Genomic DNA, 25,939 nt, shown 5'->3' on the forward strand with positions numbered 1-25,939 from the left:
GGACAAAGACGGAGAGCACGCACGAAAAGCGTGAAGCACGAGGGGAAATGCTAACAGGCTAACGGAGCAGTTTTGAGATGAAAGCTCTGATGTTAAGTGCTTAAAGTTTGTAAAATCTCACACTTTCGATTGTCAGCAAGATGAATCGACTGAGTACGGACCTTTCCGAGAGACTGAGAATACCAAAAAGAAATTCGTAGTGTTGGTGCATCTTCCGGAGACCCCGCTGTCAGTACAGCGAGAGAAACATGCACGAGCAGAAAGGGCTAGCTAACCAGCTAAACATGGATCTGAGGGATTGTTGTGAGCAAAACGACCGCTGAGTTTTTGGTCTCAACGACCCCAAGCATCGAATCAGGTTTTAAAATAATCTGACACTTATTTATAAATGTTATTTTTATTTAGGAGAATAGAAAAAATATTAAGTAGAAAAGAAAATGCAATTGAGCTAATTTGTCATTTGAGTTGAGCTAAAACATATCCAACAACTATATATTGAGAGTATTTGTGTTTAAATGTGAAATCGTGTGGTGTAGCACAATAGTTTGGGAAAAGAGCATTTATAACTTGTATTTTATATTTATTTCTTTATTTAATTTGCATGAAAACAGGAAATTATGAATTAATCCTAACAGATTCATTGATGTTTTCATTTTAGTGATCTAAAGCACACACTAAAGATTTCTAAAGTGTTACTGTACTGTAACTAAAGTGTTAATGTGTGATATTCCAGGCTTTACTTTGTTTCTAGTGTTCTAATGTGAGAGATTAGGTTTTTTACATAGCAGCCCAAGACCTACGAAACTTTCTACAACTATTGAGAGTAGACATGCTACATAAAATAGAGGCACCGCAGGGATTAGTCTTGGGTACCCAGTAAAGTTAAAATAGATAGAAAAAAGAAAAACTGGAGGAAAACCAAACAATAAGCATGGCAGACAGAGTTAGTTTCTGAGCTGAAGAGGTGGTGCAGAGGGGAAGGTTTAGATGTGGCTCATGGACTGCAGGTTATTGTCTCAGACGATATGGAAAAGCACAAATTAAAGAGACTCTCCAGACCATCAAGTGCTTGGGCAGGGAACGAGTTAGGGGAAGGATTTTCAATGCAAGATTGAACAGCCTGACAGTCTTATGTGAATGAGGGAAGCCCTTATTGCTGTAAGAGGTTCCATCTGAGGTGATTTTTCCTGAGAGTGTAGTAGCTTGGTCATTAATAGTCACTGATAAGGCCCCAGCTTCAGATGAAGACTTTATAAGCAAATTAACCTTGCTGCTGCAGGTTAATTTGTGGAAAACTACAAAGGACCTTAGAGGTCTACTGCCAGGTGCACAACCAACTGACCATAAGGATGTGTATTGACTACCGGTTTTGAGTAGTTGGACTGTTTCCGATCAGTACACCACATCTTGCAATGGTTGCACTGGACTCTTTGTCTGGAAGCAGGTGGTTCTCAGTACTGGACTTGAGAAGTGGCTATTAACAAATAGCCATGGCTGAAGAAGACAAGGAAAAACATCCTCCTTGATGGAAAAAAACAGTTGGTGACATGAACCTGCTCCAAATTCTTGTTTACCTTGATGATTTGATTTTTTTGCCAAATCTTTGGAAGAACACGAGGGGAGACTTCCTAAAGTACTTGGCTGACGTGAAGAGGCTGGGTTAAAGATCTCTCTTGACAAAGGTCAAACATCTTGGACACATTTTGTCCACAGAGGGCGTTTCACCTGACCAGAAGATTAAGGCAGTCACCAACTAGCCACAGCCTACTGACTTGAAGACTCTGAAATCTGTTTTGGGTTTTTGTGGGTATTATCGACGGTGTATTGCAAACTATGCTTCATTTGTCAGGTCTCTGAGCTAACCAAGGGTTATGCCCGAACCCAAAAGAGCAGGAAACATAAGATCCTACAAAGATGTACCTTATAGAGTCAAAGCCCTTTGGAAGCCGGTGGGATCAGGCTTGTCACGATGCATTCCATCAGATTATCTGCTGCCTGACGCATTAGCCTTAGCCGAGCAGCCATACATTCTACATGTGGATGCTAGCTTGGAGCTGTTCTGTACCAGGAATATCCTGAGGATATAAAACCAGTTGCATTTTCCAGCAGGAATCTTTGGGGACTTTGAGAGTCAGTTCATCCAAGACCTACTCCATATCACCCACAGGGGGATCCTCAGCCAGAGAGGTTCAACGGAACTTTACTTGCCATGTTAGGAACCTTGAACCAAGAAAAGAAACATCAGTCGAGACAACATGTGGGATATTTAGTCCATGCCTGCAATAGCACCAAATGTGATGCTCAGGTAGGGGCGGTTCTAGGATTTCATCTTTAGGGGGACTTAGCCCCCAGTGAAATATAACTACATAGTAAGCCAAAAGTTATGGTATTATTAAATGGCAAAAGTGGACACCCAAATTTTATGCATGATGTAATGATGCCAGTCTTGAATCAGATCAGTTCATGTATGTATGCATTCTCTACAAACAGTGTGTCCAATTAATGCAGTCATTAATAAAAAATATTCACAAGACAAAGACCAAATCAATAAATGTTATTTTTATTTAGTATTGAATGGATTGTTTGCATTAATATTTTGTTTGTGCCATCAACTCTGGTAATAAGAATAGTGAAATTTCACTGCTTTTGGTCGCCGTCTTTGCGGTTTTCCGCCGATTAATGTTATAGATAAATGCCTCCAGCTCTGACTGCGCGTGCACGCTGCACGTGTCTGTGCTTCTCCGTACAAATAGAGCAGATAGCTGATGACGCACTTTTGAAAGACTACAACGCACGCGCGTAAAAGTGAAAAAAAATCGCTCTTGGATCAAACTGATAAATAATTTTCTTTCCCATAGACGACATGTCCTGCATTTTTACGTAATTTTTATTGTTTATTTTTTAAAGTAAAAATTATACTTATAGTTTTAGGGTGGCTGAGATCATAGACAGGGGGGCTGGAGCCACCCTAAAAAAGGGCTAGAACCGCCCCTGTGCTCAGGGTACTCACCCTACTACTTTATGTTCGGCAGAGAAGCCAGACTTCATGTAAATGTGTGCTTTGTTACATCTCTGGTTGGGAAAAGAAATGGACATACAAAATATGTGGAAAAGTTGAAGGAAGAGTTGCAGAGAGCTTATCACTTGCCCTGACAAGACTCACCAAAGGAATAAGAAGTGTTATGACAAAAGAGTTAGTTTTCAGTCCCTGGAAACCAGTGACCAAGTGCTACTCAAGAACTGGGGGCTGAAAGGCAAACAAGTTACAGACCCGATGGAGTCACATTCCCTACACTGTAGTGGGAAAAATGCCCAATCGACTTGTTTATAAGGTCAAACCTGAGGCAGCAAAAAAATCAATAGAGAACACATCCTCCATGATAGAGCAACTTATACCACTCCCATGGACGGAGGTGGGTGATGAGTCACCTATCAGGCCAAAGACCTGAGCCCAGACTTACAAAAGAAGAAAGCCAAACCCCACAGAAGTTCAGATAATTTCAAAGGAGTCCCCAGATTCAGACTCGTCCTCTGAGTATTGTAGACCCAATCGATTCTGGTATACATGCTCAAGAAATATGGGCCAGGCAACCAGGAGTGCTGTAGATCCCTCAGCTTTTTTTAGAAGTGGAGCCGAGTGATTATCCACAACCAAATGACAAACAGGAGGATGATAGTTCTGGGGAGGAACTCCTGAATAAAATGGAACCGGAGTCTAGTCCACATTCTTCTTTGAGATCTGAAAGTGATCCAGACCAAGAAAAGCCAGAATCAGCTAAAGACTCAGGCAATACTGCTGCAGAAGTTACTAAAGAGGCAGACAATCCTAGAGTTTTGGGAGGCAGAAAGTCTTAAGAGGCTGAAGAGAGCAGTGAAGAGAGCAGTCCCAAGAGAGCAGTGAAACCTGTGGTTAACATATGATGAGCCAGGTAAAGGCAGAGATCAGCAAATTACCATTATACACAGAGGCGTGTTAATTAAAATTGGAAAAGGATAGAAATGTAGAGAACAGTTAGCTACCTTTCCCATTTCCTGTATAGGAGTAGGAAAATAAGTCTGTTGTGGACACCAGACATTTAGAAGGGGAAGGATGTAGCCCAGTTAAAAAAACACAAGATAGCTGTAAAAAAAATGTTAAAAAAAAAATTTATGTTTAATCAAGGTTAAAATATATAGTTTCAGTTGTGAATTAAAATGTAAACTCTGATGTTGAGTGCTTAAAGTTTGTAAAGACTCAGACTTTCGATTGTCAGCAAGATAATTTGACTGAGTACGGACCTTTCTGAGAGACTGAGAATTGGTGTGTGTTCGTGCATTTTCCGGAGACCCCCTTGTCAGTACAGCGAGAGGAACAGAGCAACGTACATGAGCAGAGACTGCTAGCTAACGCAGCTCAACGCATTTCTTTCGGATTGTTGTGGTTCCGGAGACAAGTAACAACTTCTCAGATATTGTTAACTGCTAGCGGACGGAGACAGACCGATAGTTCTTTGGATTACCTCCAAAAGTGGAATAAGTTACCATCCTGTTTTCATTTGATGCTTCTGTGTGAGCAAAACGAACACTGAGTTTTTGGTCTCAATGACCCCAAGCATTGAATCAGGCCCGCAACGTTGATTTGTTTTAAAATAATCTGACCACTTATTTCTGAATGTTATTTTTATTTAGGTAGAAAAGAGAATGCAATTGAGCTAATTTGTCATTTGAGTTGAGCTAAAATATATCCAAAAAGTATTTGTGTTTTAATGTGAAATTTTCATACGGTTCATACGGTCATGAAAAACCTGGAAAAGTCATGGAATTTTAAAATGACAATTTGCAGGCCTGGAAAAGTTTTGGAAAAATAAATTAAAACAGAGAGTTTTGGAAAAGTCATGGAAAAATTGTTTCACAATCTTTTATATTCGAATATAGTTGATAATATTGGTTAAATTACACGGGCGTCGGAAGCAAATAAAACGTGGGTGGGTCCTGTCCCACCCACATATAATGGTTCCAATGCCCATAGATTTCAGGAAGCAGGAGTGTGGTCAATGCTGTAGGTAAAACGCGGAATACAGTTTAATTTATTAGGGCATTCCTCAAGCAGAATGGAGTCGACTGGCGGCGCTGTGAAAGTGAACAGACATATGTGCTGAATAGAGACGGTAAAAGTGGGTGGGTCCAATATTATTGGTCTTAAAAAGTGGAGGGGTTCTGTCCCACCCACATATAATGGTTCCAACACCCATGTTACATTACAATAGTTAACGTTCGCACGATCCGTCACTTGACATTCTCTGCGTGGGGTAACGCAGTTTCAGCTAATGTTAGTATTATGTAGCAATGCCAGGAAAATGCAGATTTAAAAATGTATGGCTTCATGATGTAAAGTATGAGGGGTAGCTGGAGAAAGATCAGGACCCAGAACGTGCTAAATGTACACTGTGTCGTAAAACGTTTGACATTTCGAACATGGGAGAGACAGTGCTGCCTAGCCACGCTAAACAGCTCCCAACCTGATCGCTGGCTTTTTCACCCGTGCGACTGATGTGACACCCACTCCCAGCTGCGGTGGTTCCCTCTCATCTACTGCAAAACAAGGGACCATTTTGAGTGCTGTATCCAGAAACAAAACCCTAACTGCAGAGGTACTGTGGGCGCTAAAGGTGGCTTCGCACTATTCCTACAAGTCTTGTGAAGACACAGGCCAGCTTCTTCAGACTATGTTCCCAGACAGCAAGATAGCGGCCAGCTTTGCACGCAGCGAACGCAAGTGCTCATATTTATGCACTTTTGGACTGGCTCCTTATTTTAAGAAACTGACTTTGACAGATGTATCGAAGCAAAGCGTCTATTTTATGCTCTTTGATGAAAGTCTGAATCACTATTTACAGTCTAAACAGTTAGACATGCATGTCAGGCTATGGAACGGGTCCGAGGTGAAGACTAAATACATCGGCTCAGAGTTCATGGGCCATTCATCAGCTCAAGACATCGCTGAAAAAATGAATAACTTGCACTCAGAGATCAGAATCAATAATCTTGTCCAGATCTCAATGGACGGACCAAACGTCAACTGGAAAGTATTCGAAATACTCCAGAAGCAAGTGCAGAAAGATGCGGGAAAGTCCCTAATTAACATTATTTAAATAAGTTATTTAAATAAATGGTTATTTTGTATTCTACACTACAAAGCTTGTCATTTATTTTAGTAAAAATATTCTGAGTGTAACATGGATTTTCTTCTTATTTACATGTATACATATACATTTCATGAAACATTAGGTCATGAATATTTACTTAAAGTCATAGAAAAGTCATGGAATTTTATTGGTAAAAATGTGTACGAACCCTGGTTTGGGGAAAGAGCATTTATAACTTGTATTTTGTTTTCTTTATTTATTTAATTTGCATGAAAACGGGAATCTATAATTTATTTCCAAACAGGTTCATTGATGAGAACTCAGGGAACCTTTCTACAACTATTGACAGTAGACGGGCTACACAAGTAAAGGTAGTTCTGCATTATTTGGTCAAATGTTTAACAAAACATTCACAAAAATGAATATTATTCTTCACCATTTTGTTCTCTTGTCAGTATCTAACAACCCAATTAATCATAGTGCTTCCCAGTTTATCAACCTCTGCATCCAGCATTTTTTAAGCTCTACCACATACATACATACATACATACATACATACATACATACATACATACATACATAAAATTAAGACATAGGCCACTAAAAGAAACATTTGTTTAAAGTTCTTTGTTAACTTAGTTTTTCCTTAGATGTTTGTAGAGTTTTAATTATAATAAAGACATTAGTGAATGTGCACATAACATGAATCCAAATATGTACAATGCAATAAGTAAACACTTGAACTCTTATAAAAGTCAAAACAGACAAGTATCCATTTGCTAAAACCTAAACAAGGGCTGTACTGTTCATTTAATCATTGTGTAAAATGAATACCTGAATACTCCGTCTGGAACCTTATATATGAACATTGATATTCCTGATCCAGAATACTATTTCATGTAAAAGGCGAATGAAAGACTTCTGGGTAAAGTAGTTCTCTGAAGCACTTCAGGTTGAGATTTTGAGTGTGAATGGATGGATAAGGCCTCTTAAGGATATGTTTAAGGGAGGCTGGCAACCTACAGGGAAATGAAGATAATGTAATGAATATGCAGAATGTGATAAAAACAAAATGCTGCTTAACAAATGAAATATTGACATTACCTGTTTTAAAAGAGGATTGATTTGTCACTGGTCTTATCTCGAACATACGCTGTGAATCGCTTTAAGAATTTAGGATATTCTCTCTTGGCAACTGCACGTAAGACTGATGCTGGTGCCCATCCGCCTGGATTAACTACATTCAGTAAAACATGATTTAATACAGTAATAGGATACTGTACTATTAGATGATCAGTGTTTCAAGGGTAAATTGCAATGGCTGTTGACTATACTCACCATTGGCTACATAAGTAATTTTACAGAGAATATTGTCTCGGCCAATCTCTTTGTTGCCCTCTGGTGGATTGACTATCGTCTGGCAGATCATGGCCACGTTGATTTTGGCACGGATACACCTGCTTGTGGGCTGGAAAATAAAACAGGGCTATGAAAGTGCTGAGCAATATTAACCTGATATTTAAAATATTAAGATCATAATATAACAATTAAATTTTTGATCATTGTGGGTGTCAAGTGTCAATGCTTTTTTTTATAACATTGATATTGTCTCGGGGGGCACGGTGGCTTAGTGGTTAGCACGTTCGCCTCACACCTCCAGGGTCGGGGTTCGATTCCCACCTCCACCTTGTGTGTGTGGAGTTTGCATGTTCTCCCCGTGCCTCGGGGGTTTCCTCTGGGTACTCCGGTTTCCTCCCCCGGTCCAAAGACATGCATGGTAGGTTAATTGGCATCTCTGGAAAAATTGTCCCTAGTGTGTGATTGCGTGAGTGAATGAGTGTGTGTGTGCCCTGCGATGGGTTGGCACTCCGTCCAGGGTGTATCCTGCCTTGATGCCCGATGACGCCTGAGATAGGCACAGGCTCCCCGTGACCCGAGGTAGTTCGGATAAGCGGTAGAAGATGAATGAATGAATGAATGATATTGTCTCTACCAAGTAAATGGCTGTTAAACCCTATTTCTATTGTGCCAACTGTTTAATTACTCTCCATTTTCTTGACATGTATATTTTTATAACAAATGTATCATGTTTAAAACAAAACAACCAGCTCAACAATAAATTCTATATCCTAAGAATGCCTTGAAACAATGCAGTATGGTTTCATGGGTTTCTTAGCCTTATCATCCGCAATACTTTCATATGTGTCAATTATGTATTAAGAAAAGAAACATGCAAGTATAAAAATGGTCCTTACTGGATATCCATCGTGATCTACAGAGAAATTGCACACAATCCACGTATCTGGTTCATTCTCATTGGTAGAGATGATTTTGCGGATAACTGACAGATAAAGGATGTCTCTTTGCGAAGCAGGCCACACCCTCTAAAACAGAATCAAGTTTGACGCTGCATTAGAACAATGCACAATGTACACACCCAAATAGACAGAAAATGCTCTTGTACGTCAAACAAACCTATAAATAAGTTTGGGTCTAATTGTACTGTACCTTATGAGTCTGGTAAATAATTACTGCCTTGTCTGATAATGTCTCTATTACGTTGAAGTTTTCGACAGTCGCTGGGGAAGGTTTAGATAAGTAAAGTTAGATGTGTCTGTCTAGGTTCAGTATTAACATTCTCTTTGGGAAATGGATTAAATTCAAGGAACTCACTTTCCCAGTCATACCGGAAGGCTGTGTCCCAGAAATAATGACAGACCTCATGACCTGTAACCCCTTTAACAGCATGTGTGGCTTTGAGAGGGTCCAACACGACACCATTCTCCTCCACCTCTCTCCTGTACACCTGCAAATCATACAAACAGACAAAAAACATTTAAAATGACTGAAAACACTTTATTGTTCCCCACCAATATCTACAAGTGTTTCGGTTAAATGAGAACTGCTCAAAAGAAAAAGAAAAAGAAACAACAAACTGACTTACCTTCAGCTCACCCTCCTCAGTAAGAAGCTGCCAGTTAGCATCTCCACCTACATCTTGTAAGGAGTGAGTCATGTGACTCTGTATTATTTCCTCCACCTGTGCAAAATCAAATAGGTGTGTAAGTCAGGTTAACAACACACACTGCCAAAACAGAAACGGATAAATAGAGCATAGCATAGCTTAACCAAGATGGTTTCATCACAATGATCATACAGCTGCTTCAAACGAAAGCGCTGTTGTCTTTGTTTTCTTTTTCTTTTGATCATCAATGGTTAAAATATGAACCAAAATACCATAGTATCTACAGAGGACAGACAGAACACTTTGCTAACAGTAAGTCAATTCATGCTGCTCTTTACTCCCTCAGTGATGGTATTATAAATGGGAGTCAAAAGTAACAAATGATGAGAATAAATCGATCCTATACAACACTAGAATACTGACAAGACAATACCTGAACACTCAGTCTGTGCAAGTCATCAGACGCACTGACTAAGTCGAGAGAGGACAGTGAGGAAGCATGGCTAAGAGGCTGAACCAAAGGAGAAAGAGAAAGGAAGTAAAAGCATACAATGCACAGAGTAAAGACAGAGCCATCACCACATCAACAGGGTAAAGACAGAGCCATTATTTAGTGCCTACCTAGTTTTTATTTCACACACCTGCAGTTACCATAGACTGATGGAAAGTGTAGTAAGAAAAGAAATACTGTTCTACACAAAATTAAGACAAGTCAGAAGAGCAGTTGTGAAAGTTAATAAACTTTCATGCCAAACACATTTTTTCTACAAAGATATTTATATTTTTGCGTATTCATGATTTCAAATTCTGAAGGTGGTGGTATTTATCTTAATGTCCAAAAGTCTTCTGTCTTGCATATTGTATGACACCAACTTAACCCTAAACACAATCATTAACTGATGTCCCCTGAAAGTTTAAAATAAATTTTTTTTAAAAGGTTTTGTGAGTATTGTTGGGCAGAAAAGAACAAAGAAAGAATGTGCTTTTGTGCTTAAAGAACAGCCTAGGCATTGTGTAGGTATGCTGAAGTTTTCAGTCAGGTACCTTGTTGGTGTATTTGTGAGCATTAAGAGAGGAGTTGAGTGTAACTGGCCAAGAGGTCCTGCACTTTTCAGTCTGAAACAACAGAAGAAAATGACAGTTAAAAAGACATAGTAAAAACATTTGGCAGAGAGACCTTAAATACATTATTCCATTTATAGTGACATCACAGCTTCGGATCAACCATTAGCTTGGGTTACTATCTGTATTGTGTTTCTGTGCATGTTACCCAGCATGACCAGTGTAAATGAATACACTTAGACAAGATAATATAATCTATCCTTGAAACATTAAGTGGCAATACATAGTGGTTGGTATGCCTGTCCATACTAGTCCATATCACCAAATAGTCACCAAACTGAAGAACCTTTAGGAGACAGTAATCTACTAGACAGGATCTACTCAGATAAAAACAGACCGACAGCTGTTAGCTTACAAGACTTCTATTTTTTAATCTACTTTAAATATAACATTTAATAAATTAATGGAGAAAGAGAAATACAAATAGAGAAATATGTCTGGCTCGTGACAGTTGCCTTTTTTCCACGATCAAGTAAAATGGCTACAGTTCAGCCTGGACCAAAATTCCACAAGACTCTATAAACATTATATAATGGGATTCAGCTGTCCTTAACAGTCAAATGAGTTAAAAGGCCCCAAGGCTGTGTAAACAACACAGCTGTGCCGATCTAAACAATTACACTATATTATTAATCAATTGTACTTAATGTAGGCTTACCTGCTCCTCAATCTTGTCTTGTTTATCGAGAGCTGCTTCAACAGCATCAAAGAATTCATCTTCATTGATGAGACTGTTTGGCCCCTCCTGAAAATCACGTGAGTATGCTTCATCATGTGTATTATCTATAGCTGTGTCTAAGACACTGGAAGTGCACACAGTTTTGTTTATTGTTTAAAATGAATCTGACTTACTTCATAGTCTGGTCCACCGTAGTGTGATTTCTTCTTCAGTTCTGTTATGGCTGACTTATAGGATTCTTCAACTTTCTTTCTCTGTTGCATTTCCTTACAAGAAATCATAAATATTATACATATTTTCATAGGCACTGAACAACACATGAAAATAAACTAAAAGATTTCACTTTCCTTTGTTTAAGACAGTGATGGTAATGAATTGTGGAAGAAAATTAAAAACAACATGACCATGATCATAACATCTGAACACCATAATAAAGGACTTTGCATACATTTTAAGCTCTTTACATTCTTCACTGTTCAAAGTGAATAAATCAAGATGCACACATACACAATAAGACCAATAATCAATATCTATCAAGACTATATCTTTGTGTTCTAACAGGTCCTACCTCCAGTCTCAGGCTTAAGACAATGAAGCTAGGTTAAAGCAGGTTAATCCCTAGTGTTTATAAAGGTTCTGCATCTGGGATTGGGTATGGGCTCAGGGTTCTCTCTTTGTCCCAGATACAAAGAGCTCCGAATACCAATAACCTCCATCAAAACCCAACAGACAGGAGAGGGGAAAAACACAGCCCTTACAACTGCTTCTGCTCCAATGTAAACAGAAACAACCATTAACATTTACATCTTGTTTAAATCACACCTGCTAAGGAGTGCCACGGGAGGCCACGTAAGTCACATAACCAGACAATATTCTAGCCTGAAATAAAAATGCCAGCTAAGAGCAGGTAAAATGTTGAAATGAACTTAGAGAATTGACAAAAACAAGCTAATACACATACAGAGGCTGAAAACAGAGCAGAGAACAGGTAACTTACTGCATAGAAAGAATAATCCAATGCAGTTTTGGCTGCCCAGAGCGGCCAGGGTTAAACTGGATGAACTGGTAAACATATTAAGATATATCCATGTAGTGTACTGACTAGTGAGCTCGAGCCATGAGCTAAAGATCTGCCGGTTGTCTTCTTGCTACTGGTCTCTTTTCAGCCGGTATGGCACACAGATCCACGCCCCTTTACTTTGTAGTGCTTCGAATGCAATGGAATTTAAGGACTTCCTGGCTTGTCATGCTTTTCAGCTGGATAAGCAAGAACTGGTTGGGCCAGTCTAAACTTTACAATGAGATGTTACAGAAGTCTAGCACAGCTCTGTGAATAAGTGCTCAGATAAATTAGCACCAATTTCAAAGTATGCAGCTTCACATGACTATTTTGCACTAGTTGAGTCAACAGCACACCATAAGCACTATTACATAGATATACAAGCATATTAGTCATAATTGGAGGCACCATGCAAGGACCACTTAAATCATGTTAATGTGTTCACACATAGGAATAGCTTCTTAATCCTTACTTCCTTTATTCCTTACAGAAAACCTATTATATAAAAAATATATACATATAAAAAATATGTTAGGCTTAACATAGCAGGTAGTATTATATTATAAAGCATTATATCTCAATTCATTCATCTCAACTGCAATGGTGTTATATACAAATAAACATTAGACAATTTCTTGCAATATGAATGCAATGAAATAGTAAGACGATCCTAGCAGGCAGAGAACAATTTTACTACAAACAAATTTTTACCACAAAACCTTAGTGTTGAACACACATACATACACACACGTGTGTCAAACATGTATTTGGAGTTCAACAGTGTTCTGTCTTCTTCATGGGTTTTACTTTTCTAAACCAGAATTTGTTTTTCATTTGGTCTGACCACTGCTTTATCTAAAAAAGGAGTAAAGGTGTAAGGTGTCTCTTGTACTGCTGTACCAAGATTAAAGCATTAAGGCTAACCATTAAACCATTGAATTGAAATTATTCAGCAGACATACTTTATCCAGTCGCTTTTGCCAGGTCTTCTCACGTTTGACCATGATATCGATGCAGTGGGACATTGTAGAGAGTATGCCTTCTGTGGTGGCTTTGAAAGTGATTGCTTCACCTTTGAAATCAATGCCAATGCACCCTCTGGAGCTGGCCATAGAGAATACTAAAGCAAGAACAGGTACAACAGTGTTTTATTCACATCAATTTCCACAGAACTCAAATGTAATCATGATTAGACTTGATTAGCATCCTAGATTTGTGTAAAAACACTACAAAAGCCATAATTATCCTGCACAGTGTCATTTATTAAATGACTCGACTGCAAGAGAGCAACACCGTCAGCACAAATTGGATACTGGTGATATATTAAAATCCTCTGGCCTCCCCGTGCCTCCACTTACCCCAACAACGCTCTAACCTTGCTCTACTTATTCCTGTTTTATTTTCAAAATTTATTGTCTGTAGACAAAATATCCAGAAATGAATTTCTTACGTGTGCAAAAGTTACAATATACATGGCCTTAATGGTAACATGTAAAACCAAACAGCTCTTGCGGAAAGTGGCATCTTTACATAACCATTACAAACCTAATTTACCTTTGGTGACTATTTATGTCATAAGAAATTCCATGCTTCTAAATGCTATGTACTGTAGACATGTACTTTGATTTAAGTAATAAATCCAATATAGAGAGGATATGAAATCATACTTACACTTCGCTTTGCTGCTGTTATTGTTGAGGAGGTAGTCTCTACCTGGCTGTAAGCTGGCAAAATCATCTTCTTCATCCTCAATTACTGCATGACAAACAGAAAACAAACATGGATTAAGTAGTTATTATAGCTAGGAAATTACTTAACTACCAATAACATTTTAAGGGGATAAAAATAAAAAGAACTTAAATTAACCTGGTTGCATACATGTGCACAACTGTAAAGTGCTACTTTGTTGAATCACCTTTTATTTTATTACATTGATTATTGATTTTATTAAGTTGTATCATTTATTTTATTACACCGTTCACTATTTTTAAGTAACAGTCTATCAGCATAGCACATTTTGACTTTTCATTCAGTTGAGTTCATTGAGTTCTGGCTAGACACTGGCCTTCTTTTGGTAAGCCATCCTTGATTTGATCCTCTTCAGCTTACTAACAGACACCTGAAGGTTGTTCACTAAAGTTTGACCAGTATTTATAGCTATTGGTGATTCCACCATGATAATGCACCATGATAATATTGATGAAGTTTTTTTGAAAGGATAGTCATGTCACACATAAAAAGGAACATTCCAACCACCTTCTACTCATTTCAGTTTGCATATCGACAAACCCGGTCCACTGAAGATGCTTTCAACGCTACCATCCACACAACCCTCACACACTTGGAGAGTAAGGACACATGTGAGAATGCTATTCTTCGACTACAGCTCAGCATTCAACACAGTTATTCCACACAGGCTCTTTGAAAAGCTCCTCACCCATGGACTGATACCCTCTCTAAACTGGGTGACCGAACTTCCTGACAGACCTACCCCAGTCAGTCAGAGTAGGAAACCGGACATCAGGCATCAGAACTGTGAGTACAGGGACACCCAAAGATGTGTCCTGAGCCCACTGCTGTACACCCTGTTCACCTATGACTGCGTGGCCTCCCAAACCAACACCAAGATAATAAAGTTTGCGGATGATACCACAGTCATCGTACTCATTACTGGTGGAGAGGAAACATTGTACAGAACAGAAGTAGAAGGTCTGATGTCAGGAAAATAATCAATCTCTCCTTAAATGCAGATAAGACCAAGGAGATGATTATTGATCCTAGGAGTAGGAGGAAGGAGCGGAGAGAGGGTGAACACCTTCAAATTCCTCGGAACCTGCATCAGCGAGAACTTCACCTGGTCTCACAATACTCAGCAGCTCTTGAGAAGATCCCAGCAGAGACTTTACTTCTTACGAAGGCTTATGAAATTTGGCATGTTGAGCGAGATCCTTAGCAACTTCTACCAGGGTCATCAGAAGGGGAAAACATCATCAGGGAAAATACACACCCACAACACAACATTTTCACAATTCTGCCATCTGGGAGACACTACAGGAGTGTGAAATCAAGGACAAAAAGACTCACAAACAGCTTCTATTCACAACACCACTACCCCACACCATATAACTCCCACTGATTGCAGCCAAACAACTCATAGTGCACCTTACTCTATTACGTGCAAAATAAGACTTTCATTGTATGGTCTAAACCATTGTGTTTTCACTGTGCACATGACAATAAACCTGTTAAAATAAAGTTAAAAAATTAACGGTCTGGCTGAATAAAAGCAGCCTCTAAAGTTTTATTTATTTATTTTTTTGATAGGTTAATTGGGGCCTTTATAGTGTTCCACAATACAACTAATGTTTTGGAAATTCTTTTATTAAACGGACTGACAAAATATAATATTTTTCAGTACATGCCTAGCTTGCCACATGTTCTCATTTGGATTGCACTTACAAGGTTTTAATCAGCACTCATCGGTCTACTAATTAATGTCCCCAAGCGAATTCTCTGCAAACTCGGTTGAAGAAAAATTTCAAAGCTGATTTCTACAGGTAGTACAAATGACTTTTAATTGTGTTCACCAACACAACATACCAACATAAATTTCTTTGGAAATTTCTTTGGAATTCTTCTTTGGAACTGGAAAATATTGTATAGTGTATATATATATATACACACATAACAAGTGACTTTTAGGTGGGAACAGCATTGTTCATCTACTCCCTTGGAGATTTTATGAACAACATATTTATGGATTAACAGACACGTCTATTAGATCAGATGACAGAGCCAAAACGTTCCTGTCTTTTTGGATTTCAAGTCTTACCTTTGTCCCTGAAGAATTCCTCTCTGTGTTCTCCACTTGCACAGGTGTCAAAGTAGCGCTGCAGTGTGTCCACTTGTTTGCACAGAATCTCCCGGAATGTCTCCATCTCTGCCAGCTTCTCTTTGAGACTGCTGCCTTTCTGCACAGTGACCAACAATAAACAATAGTTTTTTTCTTGTAATAAATGACAATACATACCAATCAAAAGAACATATTCATGCAGTGGAAAATATAATTAGTGTTCTAAGTCCTGTATACTACACATGTATCATGTATCTGATTTGAATCTTTGTTTTAAGTACAAAATCTTCACAAGCCTGGTCTATTTAGTAGTTATGATATCTGTACCAGTGTTTAGCAGTTTTTCAAGCATAGGACTTTGTTTTATAGAAGCTGACAGCATTACATTACATGCACCTTTACCTATCCACATATCTCTAGTCTTTAGAACTGCTATGACATAAGTAACAGTACTTTATGACTATTAAGGGAATTTTTTTTTACCTTAAAGGAAGATGTGGAAGTGGTTGAGAGACCACTGGTGGCAGAAGTGAGGGAGAGCAGGGATCCATGGTGCCGCAAACTGGTCTCTGAACCATAGCCAGACTCAGCCTGCAAAGGCATTTGCGTGCACACACACACACACACACAATAACATTTAAAGGGCCTTATTCACATACCTGATTATTAAAAAGAAGTCCTTTCTGCATCTTAACATCAGTTATTAAACAGAGGGGTGCCAAATTAAAACATCTTACGCCTAAATAACAGCCTTACAGGGGATGGGAGCAAGAGAGATTGAATCTGGGTTAAAAGCATCACCAAAGCTACCAGTACCTGGTTTAAGGACCATGGGATCCCTGTTCTTAATTGACCAGCAAACTCGCCTGACCTTAACCCCATGAGGTACCTTATGAGGTATAGTGAAGAGGAAGATGCGATATGCCAGACCCAACAATGCAGAAGAGCTGAAGGCCACTATCAGAGCAACCTGGGCTCTCATAACACCTGAGCAGTGCCACAGACTGATCGACTCCATGCCACACCGCATTGCTGCAGTAATTCAGGCAAAAGGAGCCACAACTAAGTATTGAGTGTTGTACATGCTCATACTTTTCATGTTCATACTTTTCAGTTGGCCCAGATTTCTAAAAATAATTTCTTTGTATTGGTCTTAAGTAATATTCAAATTTTTTGAGATACTGAATTTGGGATTTTCCTTAGTTGTCAGTTAAAATCATCAAAATTAAAAGAAATAAACATTTGAAATATATCAGTCTGTGTGTAATGAATGAATATAATATACAAGTTTCACTTTTTGAATGGAATAAGTGAAATAAATCAACTTTTTGATGATAGTCTAATTATATGACCAGCACCTGTATATATATATATATATATATATATATATATATATATATATATATATATATATATATATATATATATATAATATAAATATATATATATATATATATATATATATATATATATATATATATATATATATATATATATATATATATATACATACATACATATATATCTATATATCTCTGAGACTAAGAAAAATGCCACTCTCCAATCGTGGAGCCACTTCCCCCAGTTTAAAATTTTCCACCTAGGTCCTAGTAGGTGCAACATTTGCCATAAATAAATACAAAGCATCTTAACAAATAGCCAGTTAGGGATTCCATACAGCACTGAAATAAGTGAGAATAAGATTCTCTTAAAAAAAACCATGCCAATATGTATATTACTTTATATCTTTTCAGAAACATTGAAATGGCACATATATGAAGTGCTTTACCAGGTAAAGGTATATTAATATATTGTTACATTGAAAAATCTTATATATGCTGTTCAATTATCAAAAATCTTGCTTAAGCATAGACTTAATTACAAACAAAGAAAAGAAACATGCTAGCTGCTAAGCAGGTGTTCATGGATGGGAAGAAGGTGAACAAGCAAAAAAATCTATATTATAATATACATACATTAAAGCATATGGCCATACCATTTAATCTAGAAGCACAATTAAATTGAAAAATAATTAAATGACAAACAAGTCTACTGCAAGTCAACTCTACTGCTATTTTAAAGGAACAGCAGATAAAAAGGGAATGCATTCAGTCAGCATACATGCTAACATGTTAAAGCCCACCATTCGTCCATTCCAGCAGCCAAAGCAGAAGAGCGTGCTGCTACATTCCTGGCTGGCTGGCCTAAGCATGGCCACTCAGCTTTCTGCACAGACACTCCCAGTCTTTTCTAATAGCCTCTCTCCAGAGTAGAAGAGCAAGACGGAGACTGCAAATGCTGCTTATTTCCTCTCAAGTGTTGCAAAAGCAGCAAAAAAGCGGTGTCTGAAATAAAGGCAGCTGATTTTGTAATGTGAGCCTTGCTGCGGCAGTCTAAGCATGGAAGGCATTATGTGTGAGTGTGTAGCATGAGGGTTGAGAAAGGGATGGGATGTGGGAGAACAAGAGAGAATACACATGCACACACTCACGCACATACGCACACACACACGCATACGCACACACAGACCTCTTGCTTAAGTCGGTCATCAGCATCCATCCTTGCAGCAGTTCAGTGGAAACAAAGAGGTGTGTGGGTGAAGCGAGTGAGGGGGAGAGAGACCTGCACACTCACGAACATATACACACAGGTTGAGTGTGTAAAACTGAGTGCTGTAAATACCACTTCAGGAGCTGCAAGCTCATGTATTATTTACAGAGAACGCATCGTTGTAAGAGAAAAATCAAGCCTATTGTCTGCAGCCAGAATCACCACACATGCACAAACACACACAGATATTCCGCACACGCCCACAGATATTACACACACGCCCAAAGATATTACACACACGCCCACATAACACACAGTTGCACTTTAGCACTAGCCTGGATTATTATAAGCAAAGAATCTTAGAATATTTGGACATCACATGAGGATATTTGATTTTCCACAGGAACTTGCAAAAAAAAGGTTTGTCTTAAGAACGACAGCGCTACCTGTGCTACCAGTTATGGAAGTGTGCCTGTCAAATATTCTCTGCATTTGCTTGCCTGGATCATTATTAAAAAAAGCAAATACCCAGTTATGCAGGCATAGACAAATCCTAAATTCATTAACTAACCCTGACTAATTGTTATACATCAGGGTTGCACTGAACATTAATTCATTTGGTTTCATCGGTTCATTCCACACAGCTGTATGGTCTTCACTATCAAGAGGCATCTATACAGCACAGAGGTATGTCACATCAGTGCAAAGTACATTATATTAAAACATTCTTGTATACAAAAAATTAAAACATTTGTTGTGCAAAGGTCAGGAAGTAATGTTTTAAAATCCTTCTCTGGTTGCTGAACCAGGCACCTAGGACCATAAATCAGACATACAAACAGAAGTGAAATCTGTGCATGAGGTAGTGATTGTCCACTGATGTGTAGTTTTCACAGTTTGCATATTGTGTTTTTCAGTGCAATGCCTGTTCTTTTTGTAAAACATGTCCACATTATAGACCAAATTAGAACATTTGTAAAGATACAGGTTGGCCATCTCAAACTGAACATTTAGAGAGACACGATACCCAAGTAATAATTAATGACAGGATCACTGAGAGCACTTTTTAACAATATTTACAGTATGTTAAATACTTCAGATAATACTGCCAAACAATATCAAAATCACTGAAGCACTTATTCAGTATGATGTACTGTTGATCTGGGCTGTTTTTGTGCCAACACAGTGGTATGAAATTGTTGGTAGTAATAAAAAATAAGAACATTAAGTCTGTCTGAATACTTCTGCAATATGCAATTTTTAAGATGAAATGTAGAAATTCCATTGATGGCAGTGACAGCACTGCAAAAATGAACTAAAATGATTTTAACAATGAGCCCTGCTTTAACATCATGATTCACAGCCATATGCATTCCACTATATCCACTCTACATTCAACCTTAGCTTGAAAACTGCTTTACGGAATATTTTTAGTCTCAAAAGCCATGTCCTATCCTATCCTATCCTATCCTATCCTATCCTATCCTATCCTAGAGTCAAGAGCAGTGAGTACAGGAGGCCTAATGGAAAAGGGCTTACCACATTAATGGACATACCTATAAATGTTTCTTAACAGCTTGGAAATTAGCTTGCAATAATTATACATTTTGATGGTTTGATTCCTAGAGAGATGGTTTGATTGATAGATAAAACATGTATAAGACAGACTCATGCAATAGATAGATACAATGACTGGGCAAGAAATCATCTTAATATGGCAACACTGCTAAGCCAGCAACCAGCACAATGACTGGAAGAGAGATTCAATATTACATTAGATGAAGTTAACAGCTTCAGTTTTGTGTTACACCACTCTAAGTGCTGTTGATTTTTAAAGCTTAAGATGCTTCAGTAACCTTTTTAACATTTCAAAACACCTGAATGTCTTACTGTAATACTCCATTGGGATTTGTATTATATATTGAATTATAAATATAAATATAAATTATATTGAATAAATATTATTCATTTAATAAATATATTCATTTGTTCTTTAGTCATGAGGGATCAAATCAGCAGTTGCAGCACGTGGTAATTCTGAAAAGTACACTGAAAAATAGCAATAAAAATCCAAAACAATCTAAAATTGTTAACCATATTTTTTTGTATTGGCTGCCACTTCCTACCAGCAGAAGGAGCTGCAACTAGAATTTCTTATGCGTTGTCTTCCCAGAGTGTCCAGTCATTGTTTTACTTTTTACTATTTCAGCCCCTTTTACACTAAATACAACACTTTATAAACTAGGAAAACGGCTTACAACAAATGACAAATAACAGTTTTTGATTAAGGCACACAGGAAAGGCACACTGGAAAATTGGGCTTGATCCAAACTATATATTCTTTAAAATGTGATATTTCATTTAGCTGTTTCTTTGACATAATCAGGACCAACCTCAAGAGCATGTGAAATATATTAGCAAAACTATCACATCAAAACTGATGTTTCTGTGAACCACAGCCAGGTATTTAGACTAAAATACATCTTGTTTAACCAGTTTCCTATAATGGAGAATGTTATGTCAGTACACCGTGATGTCTTGCAGAGGAACTCACTAACCCAGGGTGACAACGCATTTCATTTTTTACTTTATATATATATATATATATATATATATATAGCGCAAATATACACTGTACTGTACTGTCAGCAAAACACAATGCTAAAATGAACACAGAAAACATCAAGATTGTCATTTTCACATTCCACTTTAGTTTCTAAACATTTTTTATGCTGTCCTATTTCAACTTTAATTTGTTCTGTGAACAGAGCTGTTATCACAGTGTCTATAGTCTGGGAAAAATCTTTACTTTAGGAGTTCTGCAAAGAGGAGCAAATATTGCAAAGTCTAGAAGTGCAAAGTTGGTGTCTGATGTATACCATCAGACTAAAGGCTGTAATTAATGCAGAATGTAGTTCAACAAAATACTGACACAAAGGTTTGATCCTTTATCCAACTCTGTGATTCTGTTTTAATTTTTTTCCTGGCTTATTGCTGCTATATGTTTCACTTGGATGCTCACTTGCACTGAATAAACACAGCTGGATAAAACAAAATTTGTGTCCATTTTCTTTTCAGGCTACAAAGAAACAAAATGTGATTATTATTCACATTTTAAACAAAATGTGAAGTGGGTGATGCTTTTCTTTACCCACTGTAAATAGCTTAAGATTGAAAAGTGCAGTGCCATGTTTTATATATATTATGTAGATATAACAGATTTTTTACACGTAGTAAATGTAAGTAAAAAAATGTCTGTGTACAGTACTGTATTTGCATGACTCATTTACAGTCATGACCCCTGAAACAGGTTCTGCTAATCTATAAATGACTAACTCTCACTCAAACAGAACAGACCAGATAGAAGACATTTAAAACATGAACAACATTAATAACAATTGTGAAGTTTACCTTAAGAAGTTCAATGGTATCAACCCACTGGTGCCGAAGCTCAGGATCTTCAGCCCTCAGGTACCAAATGTTGTCATTTACACTGATGTCAAAGCGGCATTCGTCAAATTTGTGAGGCTGTGGGCAGAGACATAAAAGAATAAATCTACATATTCTAGATATTTCAGCAATTGGAACCTAAAATGCACACCTCCTACGTTATTGATAAGAAAAAAAAGCAGTTATTTTTCTGTGTCTGTAGGAAAATGGTGAAAAAAATCATTAAGGTACAGATATTAACATCATTATATATCATACAAACATATCAATACCATAGCACCATATTGCAAATGCATACAAACAATACAGGATCAAATCAAATCTTTTCCCCAGGCTATCAAATGCTGAAGTATAATAAAGAAAAAGTGTTTTAATTAAATGATCAGTAGTACTAGTAAATGTATTAGTAGTAAATATCCAGTGCACTCTTATTTTTCCCAGCTCATGATTTTCCAGTTCAAAATAATATGATAAACGAGGTAATCATCTGGATCTGACAGCCAAAAGGTTAGATTCACGCCACACTATATTTCAGCTCAGGCTTTCATCCACTTGCTAATAAATTACGACATGGCTCTTGCATCATTTTCAATGCACACAGGCTTTGGAAAGTGTGGCATGTGTCACAACTCAACGTCTGCTTCTGATTAAGAAACAGAACTAAAGGCCAGTAAAAACATTATACAACAGTTGTAGTAAATACGACCAAATACAAGAGGAAGCAACAGTTGACAGGAAAAAACATCATTAGAGAGCTATGATATGTGAGGATTATCGAGACTGAGCTAATAAAAGAAAATCAGGTGAAATTGCAACTTCTCAACTGGAGAAGCTGTTCTAAAATCTGCTCTGCATTACTATTTCCGCATATTTGAGGCTTTATAACAAAAGATCTGTGTATGAACTCAGCCCTTCTGAGGATTTAGTGACAGGCAACAAGCTGTGCTTGTTCAAACAAGACTATGGAGTACACTCCCATCTTTCATGCCTTCACTGCACTCCCTGATACTTTCTCATACAATACAAACAATCTGAATTGAGCTGAAGTGCTTTTAAATTTTTTATTTTATTAAATTTTGATAATAGTTTAATCTTTAGCAGCATTTACAACGGTCTTTAAAAAGAAGCATCCTCATCTGCTGTTTGTCACTGAAGTGGCCAGCAAACACTTTATTGTTTGGGGCATTTATATGATCAAATTAACCATGATCCAGTTATTTCCAACACCATCTAATCTGTGTTGTGTCCAAGTACCCATGCTGAATTTTATTACACTTCTTGTCCACATACCAGGCATATAGAGTCCAGATACAATGAGGAATCAACGCAGCTATACAACACAATCAAATCAAGTTACGTCAATGACTCAGCTCATCCGGTTAGTCATCATTTACATGTTCTAAAGATAAACATGTAAGGAGTTCAGGGTGTATTTTTCCTGTAAAGATTTTTGGAAATGGTGATACATTAATATATATCTAATATTAATCTTGAATTTTTGTATTATATTTATCTTTACATTAGCCTTTTGTTTTATGTTTATGTTCTATAACTCTGCTTTGATGAAACAATGTCTATTGTTAAAAGCCCTATACAAATAAATTTTAATTGAATTGATGTTAGATCCAGGGAGGGAGCCTTACCTTGATTATAGCCTTGTTGAGACACAGTGATCCTCTGCAGCCATACTCTTGCTCATGCTCTGACTTATAGTAGCTTAGCGTGTTGTTCTTCAGTACAACCCACCGGTCCTGCCAGCCATGGATATAGTTGGTCCACTGAAAGTAAGACACCAGACACATTAGTGGACATTAGCTAATGAAAAATTTGCTTACCTTAATTACAGAGCCACCACCTTAACCAGTAAGCTGCTGTCTTAACCACAGAGCTACCATAGCATTATGAGAATCATGTTATAACATCTTATAATTAATCTTCAATGACATCCAATAAACCTCTAAGCTGACTTTTTTTTCTGTAAACGTCTTTCAGGCTGGATATATCTGTCATCTTCTCACTTATTGCAATTTATCCTGTTTTGATGATTTTCAAAACTAATAATAGTTTTTGTTTTTGGTTGAAAGGAGTCAAACCTAATGTTATCTTTTGCTACTGAAGCCCAACCACCACAAGGTCTGATGTATTGTGCATGCTGAGATGCTTTTCTGTTCATCAACGGTTGTAAAGAGTGATTATACAAGTACCTTTATCGGTCCTTGCAGCTCAAACTATCTAGCAATGTAGCATTGTTAATCTGTCCTCTCTTATCAAGGCATTTCCATTCACAGAACTGTCACTCACTGCATGCTGTTTGTTTTCACATCAAACTCTGTGCCGTGGTTAAAGTCACAAAGATCGCACTTTTTCTTCATTCTGTTTGAACATTAACTGAAGCTCTTGGTCTGTATTTTTGCATTATGCTGCTGCTAATGATTGACTGATTGGATAACTGCATGACTGCACAGGTGAACAGGTATTCATAATAATAAGGGGTCAGGTTAGTGTACATGTAAGAAATTCTGCTTTGTTTACATATGACTCTGTACACAGGAAAGGAGCTCAGAGTTAAGAAGAGATTACCCCAAATTGACGATTAGTATCTGTATGTTGAGGAATAATTTGTCTGTCATCATGAGATGATCAACTTTCATGCTTGTGTTGCAGTCACCAACATCTTGCATGTCACTCATAGACTTTTAACTAGTACCATCATAGAGCTGCGTTGCATTCTGGGACTTTGAGTCTATTTCCTGTCTACACTTATTCTATGTCGATTTTCTTATTAATACGACATTGAACGCTGTGTGAGAAAAGTTGTTATTTTGCAGTCAACAGTGAAACCTGTCCTGTTGGAGATCAGCGAAACTTTTTCTCCTATTGCACACCATTATAACTGCGCCCTCAACGCTCCCCGTGTGACGTCATCGCGACGGACAACCGAAACTTCTCACAGCAATAGAAAAGACAAGAAACACACTAGTATTAATAACCACGTTTACACCACACGTACTAAACACGTCACGTATATGTCAGTATAAACATATCTGTCCCATAGTGGAGTGTTCTTTGAAAGCTCTAGTGTTTGGGGTGAACAGGTGTTGATTACACATAGAATCATGTAGGATTGGACTAGACCTCAATGAGCCAAATGTAATGTCTTGCAGTATTTTAGTAAATGATTTTTAACCAGTGTAATATTAGTGTGTGTGTGTGTGTGTGTGTGTGTGTGTGTGTGTGGGTGAGTGAGAGAGAGAGAGAGAGAGAGAGAGAGAGAGAGAGAGAGAGAGAGAGAGAGAGAGAGAGATTAAGTTACCTTGATGAGAATCCCAGCGAGCTGCTCTGTTTGCTCCGATTCAGGATCCACATCTTCATCTGAACTCTGATCAAACATGGGACGAGTTCTGGCTGCTAACTCTCTTACACCAGCTGTTACTTCTCCGGTTTAATACACACTTCACTTTCCGTGTCCAGACTCGGGAACGGAACTGTTCTTTTAATGTATTTGTTGACTAAAGCCGAACTGAGTTGAGACGCAGATGTCAACACAGAGTTCATGTAAATCCTTCGGTCGACGTGAGTAAACAGTAGCTCTAGCTAGCGAGCTAACGAAATCACAACAAACAGAATATTGTTTCGAATTATCATCACACCGAAGTAGAATATTTCAATAACGCAACTTTTTCCATATAATCCTGCCAGAAGGTTAAATTTTTGGTTTCGACTGTCACCGAAAAAAAAAGACATCGACCAAAATGTCTGTTACTTGAACTGGAATTGTTTTAAGGAAACTTTACAAACCGCTTCAATAAATCTACGACTTTAGTAGGAATTCAAACCGTTTCGTTATTTTTTTTAAACTCTGGTTTAGTCGCGCGCTGTGTGCGTGTGCGCGTGTGCGTGTGCGTGTGTGCGTGCATCTGACGCGGAAAAAGCCTGGATCTTGTTATTGTCCCCCAGTAGGCCGTGCACAATATTACAGCGTGTCATATAACTACAACACGAGACTAATGTCCTATTAGACCACAACGTTTAAAAGGTGCAGATGGTACTTTTGAGATGTTTAAGGTATATGATGAATATTGTAGATTTGCACATAAGATCTGCTGCTGCATTCATCACCAACATCAACAACTCA

General features: G+C 37.8%; 1 protein-coding gene across 2 annotated transcripts; it reads right to left on the minus strand.

Moving 5' to 3' along the window:
• On the minus strand, positions 1 to 25,700 carry cert1a (ceramide transporter 1a). Of its 2 annotated transcripts, XM_060884207.1 has the most exons (18): positions 25,118 to 25,700; positions 23,448 to 23,582; positions 21,766 to 21,882; positions 16,288 to 16,395; positions 15,784 to 15,922; positions 13,623 to 13,706; positions 12,914 to 13,071; positions 11,065 to 11,157; positions 10,871 to 10,957; positions 10,135 to 10,206; positions 9,524 to 9,601; positions 9,070 to 9,165; positions 8,799 to 8,931; positions 8,634 to 8,704; positions 8,381 to 8,509; positions 7,464 to 7,593; positions 7,230 to 7,362; positions 1 to 7,144 (listed from the first exon to the last, which is right to left on the minus strand). In XM_060884207.1, the coding sequence occupies exons 1-17, from the start codon at positions 25,193 to 25,195 to the stop codon at positions 7,235 to 7,237; spliced, it is 1,836 nt and encodes a 611-aa protein (XP_060740190.1). In that variant the 5' UTR covers positions 25,196 to 25,700; the 3' UTR covers positions 1 to 7,144; positions 7,230 to 7,234. The 2 variants fall into 2 exon arrangements, with proteins under 2 accessions (XP_060740190.1, XP_060740189.1); XM_060884206.1 differs by lacking the exon at positions 9,524 to 9,601.
• Between the last annotated feature and the right edge of the window lie 239 nt (positions 25,701 to 25,939).

Source organism: Tachysurus vachellii, chromosome 12 (genome assembly GCF_030014155.1).
Source record: "Tachysurus vachellii isolate PV-2020 chromosome 12, HZAU_Pvac_v1, whole genome shotgun sequence".
NCBI lineage: Eukaryota > Metazoa > Chordata > Actinopteri > Siluriformes > Bagridae > Tachysurus > Tachysurus vachellii.

Coding starts and splice junctions, on each gene's coding strand:
- cert1a (XM_060884207.1), bottom strand. CDS start 25,195: ATGTTTGATCAGAGTTCAGATGAAGATGTGGATCCTGAATCGGAGCAA. Junction 21,883..23,447: donor TCAACAAGGCTATAATCAAG/GTAAGGCTCCCT, acceptor CTCTGCCCACAG/CCTCACAAATTTGACGAATG. Junction 9,602..10,134: donor CTCACAAATACACCAACAAG/GTACCTGACTGA, acceptor CCTTTGGTTCAG/CCTCTTAGCCATGCTTCCTC.